The sequence below is a fragment of the Triticum urartu genome, chromosome 6 (genome assembly GCF_003073215.2).
Source record: "Triticum urartu cultivar G1812 chromosome 6, Tu2.1, whole genome shotgun sequence".
Taxonomy (NCBI): domain Eukaryota; kingdom Viridiplantae; phylum Streptophyta; class Magnoliopsida; order Poales; family Poaceae; genus Triticum; species Triticum urartu.
In genome coordinates this window covers 43,109,155-43,125,783 of record NC_053027.1, presented here as the reverse complement: position 1 = coordinate 43,125,783, position 16,629 = coordinate 43,109,155, and the positions used below count along the sequence as shown (strand labels likewise).

At 45.4% G+C, this 16,629-nt stretch overlaps 1 protein-coding gene across 1 annotated transcript; it reads right to left on the bottom strand.

The window, feature by feature from the left end:
- Positions 1-11,266: 11,266 nt before the first annotated feature.
- On the bottom strand, positions 11,267-11,704 carry LOC125512248 (zinc finger A20 and AN1 domain-containing stress-associated protein 10-like). Its single transcript, XM_048677344.1, has one exon. The coding sequence runs from the start codon at positions 11,702-11,704 to the stop codon at positions 11,267-11,269; it is 438 nt and encodes a 145-aa protein (XP_048533301.1).
- Positions 11,705-16,629: the final 4,925 nt, after the last annotated feature.

The window sequence follows — 16,629 nt, the reverse complement described above, 5'->3', positions numbered from 1 at the left end:
CGTCACTTCAACTAGTGTATAGCAGGGCACAAAGAGTTGTTCCTGTGGCACCTACACCAATTGAAGTGGAAGCTTATGATATTGATCATGAGACTTCGGATCAAGTCACTCCCAGACCTCGTAGGATGACAAGGATGCGTACTACTTCAGAGTGGTACGTAATCCTGTCTAGGAAGTCATGTTGCTAGACAACAATGAACCTACGAGCTATGGAAAAGCGATGGTGGGCCCGGATTCCGATATATGGCTCGAGGCCATACAATCCGAGAGAGGATCCATATATGAAAACAAAGTGTAGACTTTGGCAGAACGGCTCGATGGTCGTAAGGCTGTTGAGTACAGATGGTTTTTTAAAAGGAAGACGGACAATGATGGTAAATGTCACCATTAAGAAAGCTCGACTTGTCGTTAAGTTGTTTTTCGACAAGTTCAAGGAGTTGACTACGATGAGACTTTCTCACTCGTAGCGATGCTAAGAGTCTGTTGGAATTATATTAGCAGTCACTTCATTATTTATGAAATCTTGCAGATAGGATGTAAAAACATTGTTTCCTCGACGATTTTCTTGAGGAAAGGTTGTATGTGATACAACCGGAAGGTTTTGTCAATCCTGAAAGATGTTAATAAGTATGCAAAGCTCCAGCAATCCTTCTGAGGACTGGAGTAAGCATCTCGGAGTTGGAATGTATGCTTTGATGATGATCAAAGATTTTGGGTTGATACAAAGTTTATGAGAAACTTGTATTTCCAAAGAAGTGAGTGGGAGCACTATAGAATTTCTGATGAGTATATCTTGTCGACATATTGTTGATCAGAATGACGTAGAATTTCTGGAAAGCATATAGGGTTATTTGAAAAGTGTTTTTCAATGGAAAGCCTGGATTAAGCTACTTGAACATTGAGCATCAAGATCTATAAGGATAGATCAAAACACTTAATGGTACTTTCAAATGAGCACATACCTTGACATGATCTTGAAGGTGTTCAAGATGGATCAGTCAAAGAAGGAGTTCTTGCCTGAGTTGTAAGGTACGAAGTTAAGACTTAAAGCTCGACCACGGCAGAATAGAGAGAAAGGACGAAGGTCGTCCCCTATTCTTAAGACGTAGGCTCAACAGTATGCTATGCTGCATACCGCACCTGAAGTGTGCCTTGCCATGAGTCAGTCAAGGGGTACAAGAGTGATCCAAGAATGGATCACAGTACAACGGTCAAAGTTATCCTTAGTAACTAGTGGACTAAGGAATTTTCTCGGTTATGGAGGTGATAAAGAGTTCGACGTAAAGAGTTACGACGATGCAAGCTTAACACCTATCCGGATAGCTCTGAGTAGAGATACCGGATACGTATAATGGAGCAACAATTTAGAATAACTCCAAGTAGAACAGTTATTTGAAATGGCTCCAAATAGAGCGTGGTAGCTGCATCTAGGAGATGACATAAAGATTTGTAAAGCACACACGGATCTGAAAGGTTCAGACCCGTTGACTAAAACCTCTCTCACAAGCAACATGATCAAACCCAGAACTCATTGAGTGTTAATCACATAGTGACGTGAACTAGATTATTGACTAGTAAACTCTTTGGATGTTGGTTACATGGCGATGTGACCTGTGAGTGTTAATCACATGGCGATGTGAACTAGATTATTGACTCTAGTGCAAGTGGGAGACTGTTGGAAATATGCCCTAGAGGCAATAATAAATTAGTTATTATTATATTTCCTTGTTCATGATAATCGTTTATTATCCATGCTATAATTGTATTGATAGGAAACTCAGATACATGTGTGGATACATAGACAACACCATGTCCCTAGTAAGCCTCTAGTTGACTAGCTCGTTGATCAATTGATGGTTACGGTTTCCTGACCATGGACATTGGATGTCATTGATAACGGGATCACATCATTAGGAGAATGATGTGATGGACAAGACCCAATCCTAAGCCTAGCACAAAGATCGTGTAGTTCGTATGCTAAAGCTTTTCTAATGTCAAGTATCATTTCCTTAGACCATGAGATTGTGCAACTCCCGGATACCGTAGGAATGCTTTGGGTGTACCAAACATCACAACGTAACTGGGTGACTATAAAGGTGCACTACAGGTATCTCCGAAAGTGTCTGTTGGGTTGGCACGAATCGAGACTGGGATTTGTCACTCCGTGTAAGCGGAGAGGTATCTCTGGGCCCACTCGGTAGGACATCATCATAATGTGCACAATGTGATCAAGGAGTTGATCACGGGATGATGTGTTACGGAACGAGTAAAGAGACTTGCCGGTAACGAAATTGAACAAGGTATAGGGATACCGACGATCGAATCTCGGGCAAGTATCGTACCGCTAGACAAAGGGAATTGTATACGGTATTGATTAAGTCCTTGACATCGTGGTTCATCCGATGAGATCATCGTGGAACATGTGGGAGCCAACATGGGTATCCAGATCCCGCTTTTGGTTATTGACCGGAGAACGTCTCGGTCATCTCTGCATGTCTCCCGAACCCGTAGGGTCTACACACTTAAGGTTCGATGACGCTAGGGTTATAAAGGAAGTTTGTATGTGGTTACCGAATGTTGTTTGGAGTCCCGCATGAGATCTCGGACGTCACGAGGAGTTCCGGAATGGTCCGGAGGTAAAGATTTATATATGGGAAGTCCTGTTTTGGTCACCGGAAGAGTTTCGGGGTTTATCGGTAACGTACCGGGACCACCGGGAGGGTCCCGGGGGTCCACCAAGTGGGGCCACCAACCCCGGAGGCTTGCATGGGCTAAGAGTGGTGAGGGACCAGCCCCTTAGTGGGCTGGTGCGCCTCCCACAAGGGCCCAAGGCGCAGGGAGAGTGAGAGGGGGCAAACCCTAGGTCCAGATGGGCCTTAAGGCCCACCCTAGGGGCGCCTCCCTCTCTTCCCCTCTTGGCCGCCACCCTTGATCCCCATCTAGGGCTGCCGCCCCCTAGGGGTGGGAACCCTAGAGGGGGCGTAGCCCCTCCCCTTCCCTATATATATGAGGCCTAGGGCTGCCCATAACACACGCGATTTGATCTCACCTCTTGGTGCAGCCCTCCCTCTCTCTTCCTCCTCTTCTGCGGTGCTTGGCGAAGCCCTGCAGGATTGCCACGCTCCTCCACCACCACCACGCCATTGTGCTGCTGCTGGATGGGGTCTTCCTCAACCTCTCCCTCTCTCCTTGCTGGATCAAGGCGTGGGAGACGTCACCGGGCTGTACGTGTGTTGAACGTGGAGGTGCCGTCCGTTCGGCACTTGGTCATCGGTGATTTGGATCACGACGAGTACGACTCCATCAACCCCGTTCACTTGAACGCTTCCTCTTAGCGATCTACAAGGGTATGTAGATGCACTCTCCTTCCCCTCGTTGCTAGTCTCTCCATAGATAGATCTTGGTGACACGTAGGAAATTTTGAATTTCTGCTACGTTCCCCAACTGTCCCAATTGCATTCCGCGACCGACGAGTCCGGAAAAGGGTCCAAGCCGACAAGGTTGGACTTTTATTTGTTTTGTGCCGACGAGGCCGAACACTTCTCGCTTATAGACTTCATCAAAAATCCCGCCACCAGCGGTCCTAGATGACATTCACCATGGACCGACGAGGCTTTGGTAGAATACATGTTTGCACTGTTCATGCACGTTTGGAGAACAATTCACACATGCTTGAAGACAACGACCATCAAGAGCAGCTTAATCGGAGGTTTTCTACAAGATGCATCTTGTGGATGTAATTAACCGGATCGTCTTCCAAGGCTCCGGGAACCTGAAGCTACACAGTCGCTAAACTTAGTCAGATTGCATAGAGAAACATGATGTACTTTTTTGGGAACCATTTGATGTAATTCTCCAAAAGAATTAATGAAATACAGAGTTCCCCGATCTTGTGTGCCTCTTTTATTTATTTGTATACAAATGTATATTGGCACGCCCACACTTCATTTTATTGCCGTTGCGCATTAGGAAATACCCCTGCCCAGGGGACGTTTCTTTTTCGCGGAACAGTACCGTATGCTCATTACCATTAACATGAAACTGACATTGCCTTTGGTGCAATCAATGACAGCCCCTGCAGTATTCAAAAAAGGTCTTCCAAGAATAATAGACATATTATTGTCCTCGGGATTATCAAGAATAATAAAGTCCGTTAAAATAGTAACGTTTGCAACCACAACAGGCACATCCTCACAAATACCGACAGGTATATCAATTGATTTGTCAGCCATTTGCAAAGATATTTTAGTAGGTCTCAACTTATTCAAATCAAGTCTACGATATAAAAAGAGAGGTATAACCTTAACACCGGCTCCAAGATCACATAAAGCAGTTTTAACATAGTTTTTTTTAATGGAGCAAGGTATAGTGGGTACTCCTGGATCTCCTAACTTCTTTGGTATTCCACCCCTAAAAGTGTAATTAGCAAGCATGGTGGAAATTTCAGCCTCCGGTATCTTTCTTTTATTTGTAACAATTTCTTTCGTATAGTTAGCATAACGATTCATTTTGAGCATATCAGTTAATCGTATACGCAAAAAGATAGGTCTAATCATTTCAGCAAACCTCTCAAAATCCTCATCATCCTTTTTCTTAGATGGTTTAGGAGGAAAAGGCATGGGTTTCTGAACCCATGGTTCTCTTTCCTTACCATGCTTCCTAGCAACAAAGTCTCTCTTATCATAATGTTGATTATTTGATTGTGGGTTATCAAGGTCAATATCAGGTTCAATCTCTACATCATTATCATTGCTAGGTTGAGCATCAACATGAACATCGATATTAGCATTATCACTCGGTTCATGTTCATTAGCAGATTGTGTTTCAGCATTAGAAATAGAAATATCATTGGGATTCTCAGGTGTGTCAACAACAGGTTCACTAGAAGCATGCAAAGTACTATCATTTTTCTTTTTCTTTCTTTTAGAAGGACTAAGCGCATCAATATTAGTTCTCTAAGAATCTTTCTCAATTCTCTTAGGATGGCCTTCAGGATACAAAGGTTCCTGAGTCATTTTACCAGTTCTACTAGCCACTCTAATAGCAAAATCATTCTTATTATTTAATTCATTGAGCAAATCATTCTTAACTTTAAGTACTTGTTCTACTTGAGTGGTTACCATAGAAGCATGTTTACTAATAAGTTTTAGTTCACCCTTAACATTAGCCATATAATCACTCAAGTGTTATATCATATAAGCATTGCGTTTTAATTCTCTACCAAAATAAGCATTGAAGTTTTCTTGTTTAACCATAAAGTTATCAAACACATCTAAGCATTGGCTAGCAAACTTAGTAGGAGACTCTGGAAGCCCTGAAAACACAACCAGCACAACTATCCAGGTGGTCTCTGGAATCATCGGTTAGTCCATTATAAAAGATATCAAGTATCTCATTTTTCTTAAGAGGATGATCAGGCAAAGCATTAAGTAACTGGAGAAGCCTCCCCTAAGCTTGTGGGAGACTCTTCTTCAATTTGCACAAAATTATATATTTCCCTTAAAGCAGATGTTTCTTATGAGCGGGGAAATATTTAGCAGAGAAGTAATAAATCATATCCTCGGGACTACGCACACAAGCAGGATCAAGAGAATTAAGCCATATCTTAGTGTCACCCTTTAATGAGAACGGTAATAATTTAAGGATATAAAAGTAGTATGTTCTCTCATCATTAGTGAATAGGGTAGCTATATCATTTAATTTAGTAAGATGTGCCACAACAATTTCATATGCATAGCCATAAAAAGGATCAGATTCAACCAAAGTAATTATCTCAGGGTCGACAGAGAATTCACAATCTTTATCAGTATCAAAGATAGGTGAAGTAGCATAAGCAGGATCATATTTCATTCTAGCATTCAGAATCTTTTGTTTTAGCTTAGCTAATAATTTCTTAAGATCACTCCTATCATTGCAAGTAAGAAAGTCTCTAGCAGTTTCTTCATCCATAACATAGCCCTCAGGCAGAACATGTAAGTCATATCTAAGAGGAGAATCTTCATCATCACTCTCATCAATATTATCAGTTTCAATAAGTTCAGTCTCTCTAGCCCTAGCAAGTTGTTCATCAAGAAATTCACCAAGTGGCAAAGTAGTATCAAGCATATAAGTAGTTTCATCATAAGTATTTGATACGTCTCCAACGTATCTATAATTTTTGATTGCTCCATGCTATATTATCTACTGTTTTAGATATTATTGGGCTTTATTTTCCACTTTTATATTATTTTTGGGACTAACCTATTAACGGGAGGCCCAGCCCAGAAATGTTGTTTTTTGCCTGTTTTAGGGTTTCGAAGAAAAGGAATATCAAACCGAGTCCAAACGGAATGAAACCTTCAAAAACGTACTTCTTTTTCCTATATATATCCACGTACCCCCAAACAATCGGGGACGGAGCCAAAAACCTAATTCCACCGCCGCAACTTTCTGTATCCACGAGATCCCATCTTGGGGCCTGTTGCGGAGCTCCGCCGAAGGAGGCATCGATCACGGAGGGCTTCTACATCATCATCCAAGCCCCTCCGATGAAGTGTGAGTAGTTTACTTCAAACCTACGGGTCCATAGCTAGTAGCTAGATGGCTTCTTCTCTCTTTTTGGATCTCAATACAATGTTCTCCCCCTCTCTCGCGGAGATCTATTCGATGTAATCTTCTTTTTGTGGTGTGTTTGTTGAGACCGACGAATTGTGGGTTTATGATCAAGTCTATCTATGAATAATATTTGAATCTTGTCCGAATTCTTTTATGTATGATTGGTTATCTTTGCAAGTCTCTTTGAATTATCAGTTTGGTTTGGCCTACTAGATTGGTTGTTCTTGTCATGGGAGAAGTGCTTAGCTTTGGGTTCAATATTGCGGTGTCCTTTCCCAGTGACAGAACGGGTAGCAAGGCACGTATTGTATTGTTGCCATCGAGGATAACAAGATGGGATTTTTATCATATTGCATGAAACTATCCCTCTACATCATGTCCTCTTGCTTAAGTCGTTACTCTGTTTTTAACTTAATACTCTAGATGCATGCTGGATAGCGATCGATGAGTGGAGTAATAGTAGTAGATGCAGAATCGTTTCAGTCTACTTGTCTCGGGCGTGATGCCTATATACATGATCATACTTAGATATTCTCATAACTATGCTCAATTCTGTCAATTGCTCAACAGTAATTTGGTCACCCATCGTAGAATACTTATGCTCTTCAGAGAAGCCACTAGTGAAACCTATGGCCCCCAGGTCTCTTTCTCATCATATCAATCTCCATCACTTTACTATTGCTTTGCTTTTACTTTATTTAGTTTGCATCTCTATACCAAAAATACCAAAAAAATATTATTTATCATCTCTATCAGATCTCACTTTCGTAAGTGACCGTGAAGGGATTGACAACCCCTAAGCGCGTTGGTTTCATTGAGCTATTGTTTTTGTGTAGGTACGAGGGACTCGAGCGTAGCCTCCTACTGGATTCATACCTTGGTTCTCAAAAACAGAGTAAAATACTTATGCTACTTTGCTGCATCATCCCTTCCTCTTCGGGGAAATCCAACGCAGTGCTCAAGAGGTAGCAGTATCATGCATAGCAGAAGTGGCATCATCAATAACATGCGCATATCAGAATTAATAGCAGAAGTAGGTTTAGGTGTCGCAAGCTTACTCAAAACAGAAGGTGAATCTAGTGCAGAGCTAGATGGCAGTTCCTTACCTTCCCTCGTAGTTGAGGGATAAATCTTAATTCTTGGATCTTTCAAGTTCTTCATAATGATAAGCAGATATAAATCCCAAGTGACTCAAGGAATAGACTATGCTCCCCGGCAACGGCGCCATAAAATAGTCTTGATAACCCACAAATATAGGGGATCGCAACAGTTTTCGAGGGTAAAGTATTCAACCCAAATTTATTGATTCGACACAAGGGGAGCCAAAGAATATTCTCAAGTATTAGCAGCTGAGTTGTCAATTCAACAACACCTGGAAACTTAATAACTGTAGCAAAGTATTTAGTAGCAAAGTAATATGATAGTAGTGGTAACGGTAGCAAAAGTAATATTTTTGGGTTTTATAGTGATGGTAAAAATAGCAACGAAAAAGTAAATGAGTAGAGAACAATATCTGGAAAGCTCGTAGGCAATGGATCGGTGATAGAGAATTATGTCAGATGCGATCAATCATGTAACAGTCATAACCTAGGGTGACACAGAACTAGCTCGAGTTCATCAATATAATGTAGGCATGTATTCTGAATATAGTCATACGTGCTTATGGAAAAGAACTTGCATGACATTTTTTAATAGAGTACCGTGGCAGCGGGGTCCTAGCGGAAACCAAGGGATATTAAGGCCTCCTTTTAATAGAGTACCCAACCAAAGCATTAACACATAGTCAATACATGAACTTCTCAAACTACGGTCACCACCGTTAAGTATCCCGTTTATTGTCACTTCGGGGTTAACGGATCATACCACTTAATAGGTGACTATAGACTTGCAAGATAGGATCAAGAACTCTCATATATTGATGAAAACATAATAGGTTCAGATCTGAAATCATGGCACTCGGGCCCTAGTGACAAGCATTAAGCATAGCAAAGTCATAGCAACATCAATCTCAGAACATAGTGGATACTAGGGATCAAACCCTAACAAAACTAACTCGATTACATGATAAATCTCATCCAACCCATCACCGTTCAGCAAGCCTACGATGAAATTACTCACGCACGGCGGTGAGCATCATGAAATTGGTGAAGGAGGATGGTTGATGATGACGATGGCGACAGATTCCCCTCTCCGGAGCCCCGAACGGACTTCAGGTCAGCCCTCCCGAGAGAGTTTAGGGCTTGGCGACGGCTCCGTATCGTAAAACGCGATGATTCTTTCTCCCTGGTTTTTTCTCCCCGAAAGTGAATATATGGACTCAGGGTTGAGGTCGGTGGAGCGTCAGGGGGCCTGCGAGGCAGGGGGCGCGCCCAGGGGGTAGGGCGCGTCCCCACCCTCGTGGACAGGTGGAGGCCCCCTGACGTGGATCTTCCTTCCAGTATTTTTTATATATTCCAAAATAATGATTTTCAGGTCATTCCGAGAACTTTTATTTCTGCACAAAAATAACACCATGACAATTCTGCTGAAAACAGCGTCAGTCCGGGTTAGTTCCATTCAAATCATGCGACTTAGAGTCCAAACAAAGGGCAAAAGTGTTTGGAAAAATAGATACGGCGGAGACGTATCAAGCAGCGCCACCGCCTAGCCACCGTGGACAGCAGCGCCACCTGACGGCCACTACCAGCGTGAGAGGCCATCACCCGCCGACGTGATCCATCTCATAGCCGAGAACCCCGCCGGGCGGCCGCCTCCTCTGCGCCACACGCCGGGCCACTGGAGCCAAATCCAGTTGGATCTAGTCACAGACCATCCCGCACTGCACTTCCTCGTGCAACACCACCAGCCCTCCCAGCTTCGCCGCAACCACTCAACACCACGTTGCCGTCGAGCGCCATCGCCGGTAGCAAGCCGCCGCTCTGTCGCGACCCAAATCTGGGGTTGCCCCACGCGCCCTTGGTTGTCCTGCACCACCTGACCACCGATGCGAGAGGGAAGAGGGCCTGCGCCATCGACATCGGCCGCCCTGGCTTAGCCCGGCAGCTTCCTCCCGCGCAAACAAAGGGGGGGGAGGGAGGTACGGCCGGACCTGGTGGCTAGGTTTGGAGCTCCTCCCGTGTCACCCGAGCGGGGACGTCGCGGGGGCTTATTAAAGCTATTTTACAGTTGCACGCTGTGTTACAGTTTGTTGTTGTTGTTGTTGTTGTTGTTGTTGTTGTTGTTGTTGTTGTTGCAACATTAGTAATTACTCCCTTTATAAAGAAATACAAAAGTATTTTGCTCTTATATTTCTGTAGAGAGGGAGTAGTTTCTCCTGCTAGCAGGCAAGCGCAGCAGATGTAGTGTGTGGTTCGCTGCATGTCATGCATGTGGATTTCAAGGATGAAGAGCTACGGATGGAGCACTTGCGCGCAAAGGCTGGCCCAAGCATGGATGCAAATCCAGCCAGCGACTGATGCTCGGATCGGATGGATCGATTATTTACGGCCTCTCACAAGGAAAGGAGACACGCCCATCTGCATGGCTATTCCGCGCGCGCTCGTTCCAACGCCCGATTTCGGACAGCAGTCTAAACAAAGTCAAGTTTCCTTAAACAAATCTGGGTGAGGGTTAATTAAATGACGCAGCGGGCCCCCCACCGGTTGAAATCACGGGGCCAGAGAGATTTATGGTAGGAGACAGTGGGCCCCATCAACTGATTTCACGGAGCCAGACTTTTGACTTGGTTCATCAATCCCACCTGGTGGGTCCTACTTCCTTCGCTGATGTTGCCGTAAGAAAAGATTCGCTCGCTGCAGCGATCGACCGCGAAAGAGTCGTTTCGCTGCACAAGGCCATCGAGACGCATTTCTTTTGCCGTTGTAGCACCTCATAATTCTTCCGGAATCTGCCGATTGGATCCGGATGTGGTGGACTGATTGACCAGCCAAAGTTGGTAATTTAGAGCATGGCTAGCTCTCATCTAAATGAGAAATAACTAAATCTCATCGATCTAACTGTTACCCTGTTGGATTTTGCGCAGACTAATGGGATTTTTTATTTTCATTTTTTGGTTTGATTAATCAAATGGCATAGGAGTTAGATCGGATGAGAGATTCGGGCAGTTTATCATCCCAATGCATGATGCGTATCAACTTGCGAAGAACGTAATGGATATTTATATGAATTTAACTTGATGGAAAAAATACAGGCCCATCGTTTAGCTAGTTATTACACACAGCCTCCTCGCCACAAAGGTAGAAACAAGGGAGACGCAATCAAACACATACTAATTCCACAGTTCATCTCTAGGGCGTCTCCTGCAAGAGTCAGCACAGCGTGAGGTACATATCATGGGTAGAAGCAAGCATTCAAATCCTCGATGTCCGGACTCATAAGGATGATGCGGATCTCTTTTCTGAAGATGAGTCAGTGGCCCGATGCTGATGACGGTTTCTAAAACGTGTGCGTTTTAGATTTTTTGCACCGACTGTTGGTTCCGATACGTTATGTGGATGGATTGACGATGACACCGGTTTTATATATGGGGAGTGAGAGCACTCCATATTATCGAGTTTGTAAGGATGGGTAGTGACTTGGAGTGAATTAATGTATGATCTTTTCAGATCTTTATGAAATATTTAATAATGATGATTGCATGCATCGATTGATGCAGAGTTTAACCTTCTTTTCATTAAAAACAAGAAATCCTGGACATCTTGGGCGCGACGAGAAGCGGGTTCTTGCGCGTGACCTGCTCGCGGCCGGCTGCCATGTAGTCGAAGAAGCAGACGTGTGCGTCGGCATGGCGGTGCGCGCCGCAGCAGGTGGCCGTGGCCCACCACCGGCACACAAATCCCAGCAGGCCCACCTTTTGCTGGCACGCATTGCATCGGTTCTTCGTAGCCCCCGCCGTCTTCTCGGGCGTCTTCTCCTCGCCTCCAGCTTTCGCCAGCTTCAGCGACCTCAGGCCGGACATGACGGCGGCGTCAAAGGCCATGAGGTCCAGCAGCTGCTGCCGTTCCTTGTAGCAGTTGGAGCAGAGATCGTTTGTGGCCGCGCCGTCGCCGAAGAACCCGCAGCCGTTGGCGCACGGGGCCGCGCCGCCGCCGGCATGCTGCCTCGCCTCCATGTTCTTGGTCGTCGGGCGAGGGGCCGATCGATTGATTTACGAGCAGGTCTCGCGCGACGTGTTCTCGCCGAGAAGGTTGGTTGCTCGCGATGGCCTCTCTTGGAGATTTTGTTGCGTAGCGAAAGCCTTTTATATATACTAGCACTAGCGAGCCCATGGACGATGATGCATGTTGGGCAACGGACGGACCTTCTCGCTCTGTACTCGATCGGGCTCGGAATCCGAGCAGTGCAAGGAAGGAAGCTAGACGCCAGCGCGACCCAGGCAATCCGGTGGGCTGAGGGCTGTGTTCTTTTCAAGACTAGAATCCGCTTGACTAACTCGATCGGAAGGAGGTCTCCGTGGCGCGGGCACACTAGGCAGTGGTGCACACGAGCAAAGTGGCAAGGCAGCGGCGGCAAGCAAGCACCATCGAGATGTTCGGTACGGAGGTATAGGAGTGTACTACTCCAGCGACATCCCAGCCTCTAACAAAAAAACCCTGGCCGACCTGCTCTTGTTCAAGTTGAGCTCTGCATCCATCACACTCTCCACTCATCTGGCCATTTGCACCTGTTCCGCCCCATCGATCAATCAGCCTCTTTCAATTCCATCCATGCGGCCGTACGACCAGGGTTTTCTCGAGGGTTTTGCCGGCGGTGTCCTGACCATCCCCGCGCTCCTGCTCACGCGGGGTTGCTCATTCGATCAGATATATGGTAGTAACGGGTCCATCGTCTCTCACACCCACCACCTTCTCACTCTCTCTCTCACACATCCTTCCTCTTTTTTCTTCATGCAGCTAGGTAGCGCAAGTGTTGCTAGAGTGGAAATTAAATCAAGTCACTGCCAAGATAAACAAAATGAAAAAAATCAAATCAGACATGGTGCGACTAGCTGTTCACGATCGTCATAGTGCATGGGGATGCCACTTCATCTAAACCCACATTGTCCAAAACTGATATAATCAAGGGGTGAACTCAGGAGGAAACCATAAGGTTCAAATAAATAAGTGGAAATCACAAGTCGGAAGGGGATGGTAAGTGAGAGTCTCATAGACTCATATTATTATTTGCAGGGTTCATTTGAGCGCTTTGAGCCCTCGCTCCCTTTTTATCAGTAGTATTGCAGAATTTAGCATCGTACAGCCACACATCATGTCATAATTTTAGTACTTTGCATATAACTAAAGACCAGTACCTTGGGAAGCACCTTGCCGGAATATCCATTCAACATACTCCAAACTTTTTCTACACGAACTAAAACACATTTTTTGAACCGGGCATTACCCTTTTCCATTGCAAACAACAGAAATACAACCAATTCCGAATACAGAGTCAGGAGGAGGGAAAGAGGTAAGGCGAGTTCAAGCTACCAGGAAACCCACTGCCATTCGGTCGCCGTCGACCCAAACGCTGTGGGGCGAAAACCTGATAACACCTACAGTTCAAGAGTACCAAGCTCCAACAAACCCAAAGAGAGATACATGCCAACACACCAAAAGATCATAAACGTAAAGGAAAAGCTACTATGAAGATGATGGCCCTCCTAGCAGCACGCCCACTTCATCCGCTTCAAAGCAGCATGGGACCACAACGTTCTTCAAGCTCCTCCAATCGGCTGGGCGGCAGTCGCGCAAAGCCTCGTCAGCTGCATCGTGCTGGTCCTGATCATCTCGGCACCTGAGCGTAGCTTGTCAGTATCATCACCTTTCTGCAGCCCTGTCCAATATAAAAGAAAAGAGCACATAGGGAGCACGAATTCAAAAGAAGACTTAATTTGCTTTTTCTCAAAAGTAGCCTTATTGCGAACGAGCCAGATCGTATAGAATTTATCCCCTCCTGGAAGGAAGGAATAGCACCAAGCAAAGAATTGCCAGTAGTTATCAGGACACTTATCGGTGCCAATAGCCACCCCCAATAGATCGCCACACCACCCTAGCGACCGAACATGTAAAGAACAGGTGCTGAGAAGTCTATTTCGTTATAAAATGAACATACAGGGTTCCTAGGCCATTTCCTATGGCGCATCACCTGTCTAGTCAGCACCGCGTCTTGCAAGAGTTGCCACATAAAAATTTTGATCTTGAGTGGAATTTTAGCCTTCCAGATCCATTTATAATGACACCCATTGAGAGGTTTTTCAAGCCACTTATAAACAGATTTGGTGCTAAATTTACCATTCTGGTTCAGGTTCCAAACCACTCAATCCTCTTTGTCAGTAAGAGGAAGTTTGTTAACTGTATCTAAAATGACCCCCCATTGTTCAAATAGAACAGGAGTGAGCCTTCGTCTGAAAATGGAATCCGCTTCCACATTAAACACTTGTTTGATAGTACATTCAGGGGTATTGCAAATATCAAAAAGTTGAGGGTATTGATCCTTGAACGGAAGCAGTCCGTTAGTAGGATCACTCCACACCCTAGCAATGTTTCCAGATTCGATATCAATTTTTCTACTAGCCATATAAATTTCCTTGACTTTTAGCAGGGCTTTCCAACAAGGAGAGTCAGAAAATCTTAGGCCAACATTAGCTACTGTCCTATTCCGCAAGTAACGAGCACGAACAATGTTTTTCCACACCCCATTTTGTGTTTCAAGCTTCCACCACCGTTTTACCATCAGACTAATGTTCTGTTTGCGCACGTCCTTAATCCCCAGACCACCCTTCTCTTTGGATCTGCAGATTCTGCTCCATTTCACAAGATAATATATTTTTTTCTTGTTACACCCTTGTCAGAAGAATCTTCTTCTATGCTTATCCAATCTTTCAATGAACGTTTTGTTCATCAGCCACATAGATATATGGTACAGTGATATCTGGGTGACAACAGAGTCTAATAAAGTGTGTCTCCCTCCCATGAAGGCAACATTACCCACCCAAGCTTCAAATCTTTTTAGATATTTGCAGACAATGAACTCCCAATCAGAGTTTCTGAGGGTGGTATAACTAACAGGCATGCCCAGATATCTTAGAATAAATCCGAGGCATACCGTCGATCATCCGAGGATCAAGCAATCACACGAGCACAACACCGAGATTTGTTAACGAGATTCACCGATATGGCTACATCCCCAGGGCCTGCCTACGGGCGCTTCTCCCCATGACACCGCTACAATACCGCACTCGGTCGCCCTGGACACCGGCACATGACGCCGGCTTCCCCTGCATTCCGGTGCTATTATGTTGGCATAGGTTACATCGTGTGTCTACCCCCGCTATATATGAGAGGCCTAGAATACAAGTGTCCTACTAGGACACAACTTCATATCCTATCTAAACACAATACTACTCAGAGTTCAACTGTAACCTAACTCGTACACTATATTCGACACAACTCTAACAAACTTCACCTTGACGAATATTCTCCACCACCTTGAATTCGTCAATGCATCAAACTTCCATGTACATTGGATTTGAGTTTATCCCATGAGTACCGCTGCTACTCCAAAGACTCCATATGTCTCCACCTGCAACTTGTAGTCCCTTCTTTTCTTGACCACGGTCAACACTCGAGCAAAATTAAGTTCCTCTTTACTCTAGTCTATACTCCCAACTTCCAGAGTATCCGTCCAACTTCATCACACACCGATCACTGACCTGCGTGAAAGTGAACAACTCACATATTGGGTGTCACACATAAGAGTTACCTGAACTGAACACCATTGCTCCTTTCTTGACTTCCTGTTTGAAACTTGAAGGAATTTCACTATTGCTTGTAGTCATCCCGAGTCAAATTCGCAGTTGCCTCACCACATGTATGACCACCAGAGTCCTGACCCGTCTCCATGCCTCGTGCGTACCGCACGCCTCGCCGCTATAACCGCGTCGAGCCTCCGCTGTCCCGGTCGAGTCTCAAGGGTCGCGAAACCACACCACTCAACCCCCACTGCAGAGTACCACCGATCATCACCAACCGATGACGAGTTTCACGCTTCCATCAGACCACTGGGCTCCAGTCCGAATTACGTATCCCTTGCTTTTTCCCGCCTGCTGAATAGGCTTCGATTCTCTAGATCCTTACACCGTGCCTCTCAATCCAGCTCCACCTTCAACATGACTCCATGGTAGATGATTTATCCACCCTCACGCCTCGTTGATTTCAAGCTCCGTGTGTACATCACCTTGAATCAACCACGCGCCATAGTCTTGTCGAAGCCGCACAAGCCTCGGGCATGTGCACCACGTGTTTCCACGCCCAAAAGTCGGTCACCATCAGCATCACGCTTCTATGTCGTCGTCGCCGATCCCACCACCGTCTTCTGTACCAACCGATTTGCGTCGATCCGTCAGACTGATTAGTCCGACCAAGCCGAACTTGTTCGACTGCGTGACACACTCGAGGCCCCCAAACTGTCTTCCGCAAATTTCTATCCATCACATGATATTTCATCTTAGCTGACATGACTTCCTGCAACGCCTTCAAGCATCCTTGTCGCGCCAATAATTTTTCACCCGTGTCTGCCATAACCCAAGGTTTTCAATTCCGTAGAACCTCTCCACCTCAAACCAGGTAACCGTTGACGCAATGGATCTTCGTACGGTTGACCCTGTAAAAAATACATGAGCAATCTCCCTTCATGTGATAGCTCCGCTTGTAACACCCGACGCTAGCTTTGCTTTGTCCTGCCTCTTTCGGATGGATGCACATAGACGATGGATATTTCCTCCGACTCAATCTGCTACTGCCTTTCTGTGTCACATGAGGACTCGATCCTCTTCTTTTTTTTGTCTCAGCCAAATCTCGTACCCAGTACGCAATACACAGCTTGTACGCCTCCTGCCTTCCACCGCCGGTCGCCGGACTCCGCGTCCGCGTACACGCGTATACCCGAGCAGCCCAATGCTACACGGCTGCACGCGCCTCCGGTCTGATCCGATCCTGCTCCAACGCCTCACGCGGCCAGCCTGCCACGGTTGTACGCTCGCCCGTCGAAACGTTGAGC

Bases quoted from the DNA above. Each gene is read 5' to 3' on its own strand.
- LOC125512248 (XM_048677344.1), bottom strand. From the start codon at position 11,704: ATGGAGGCGAGGCAGCATGCCGGCGGCGGCGCGGCCCCGTGCGCCAAC.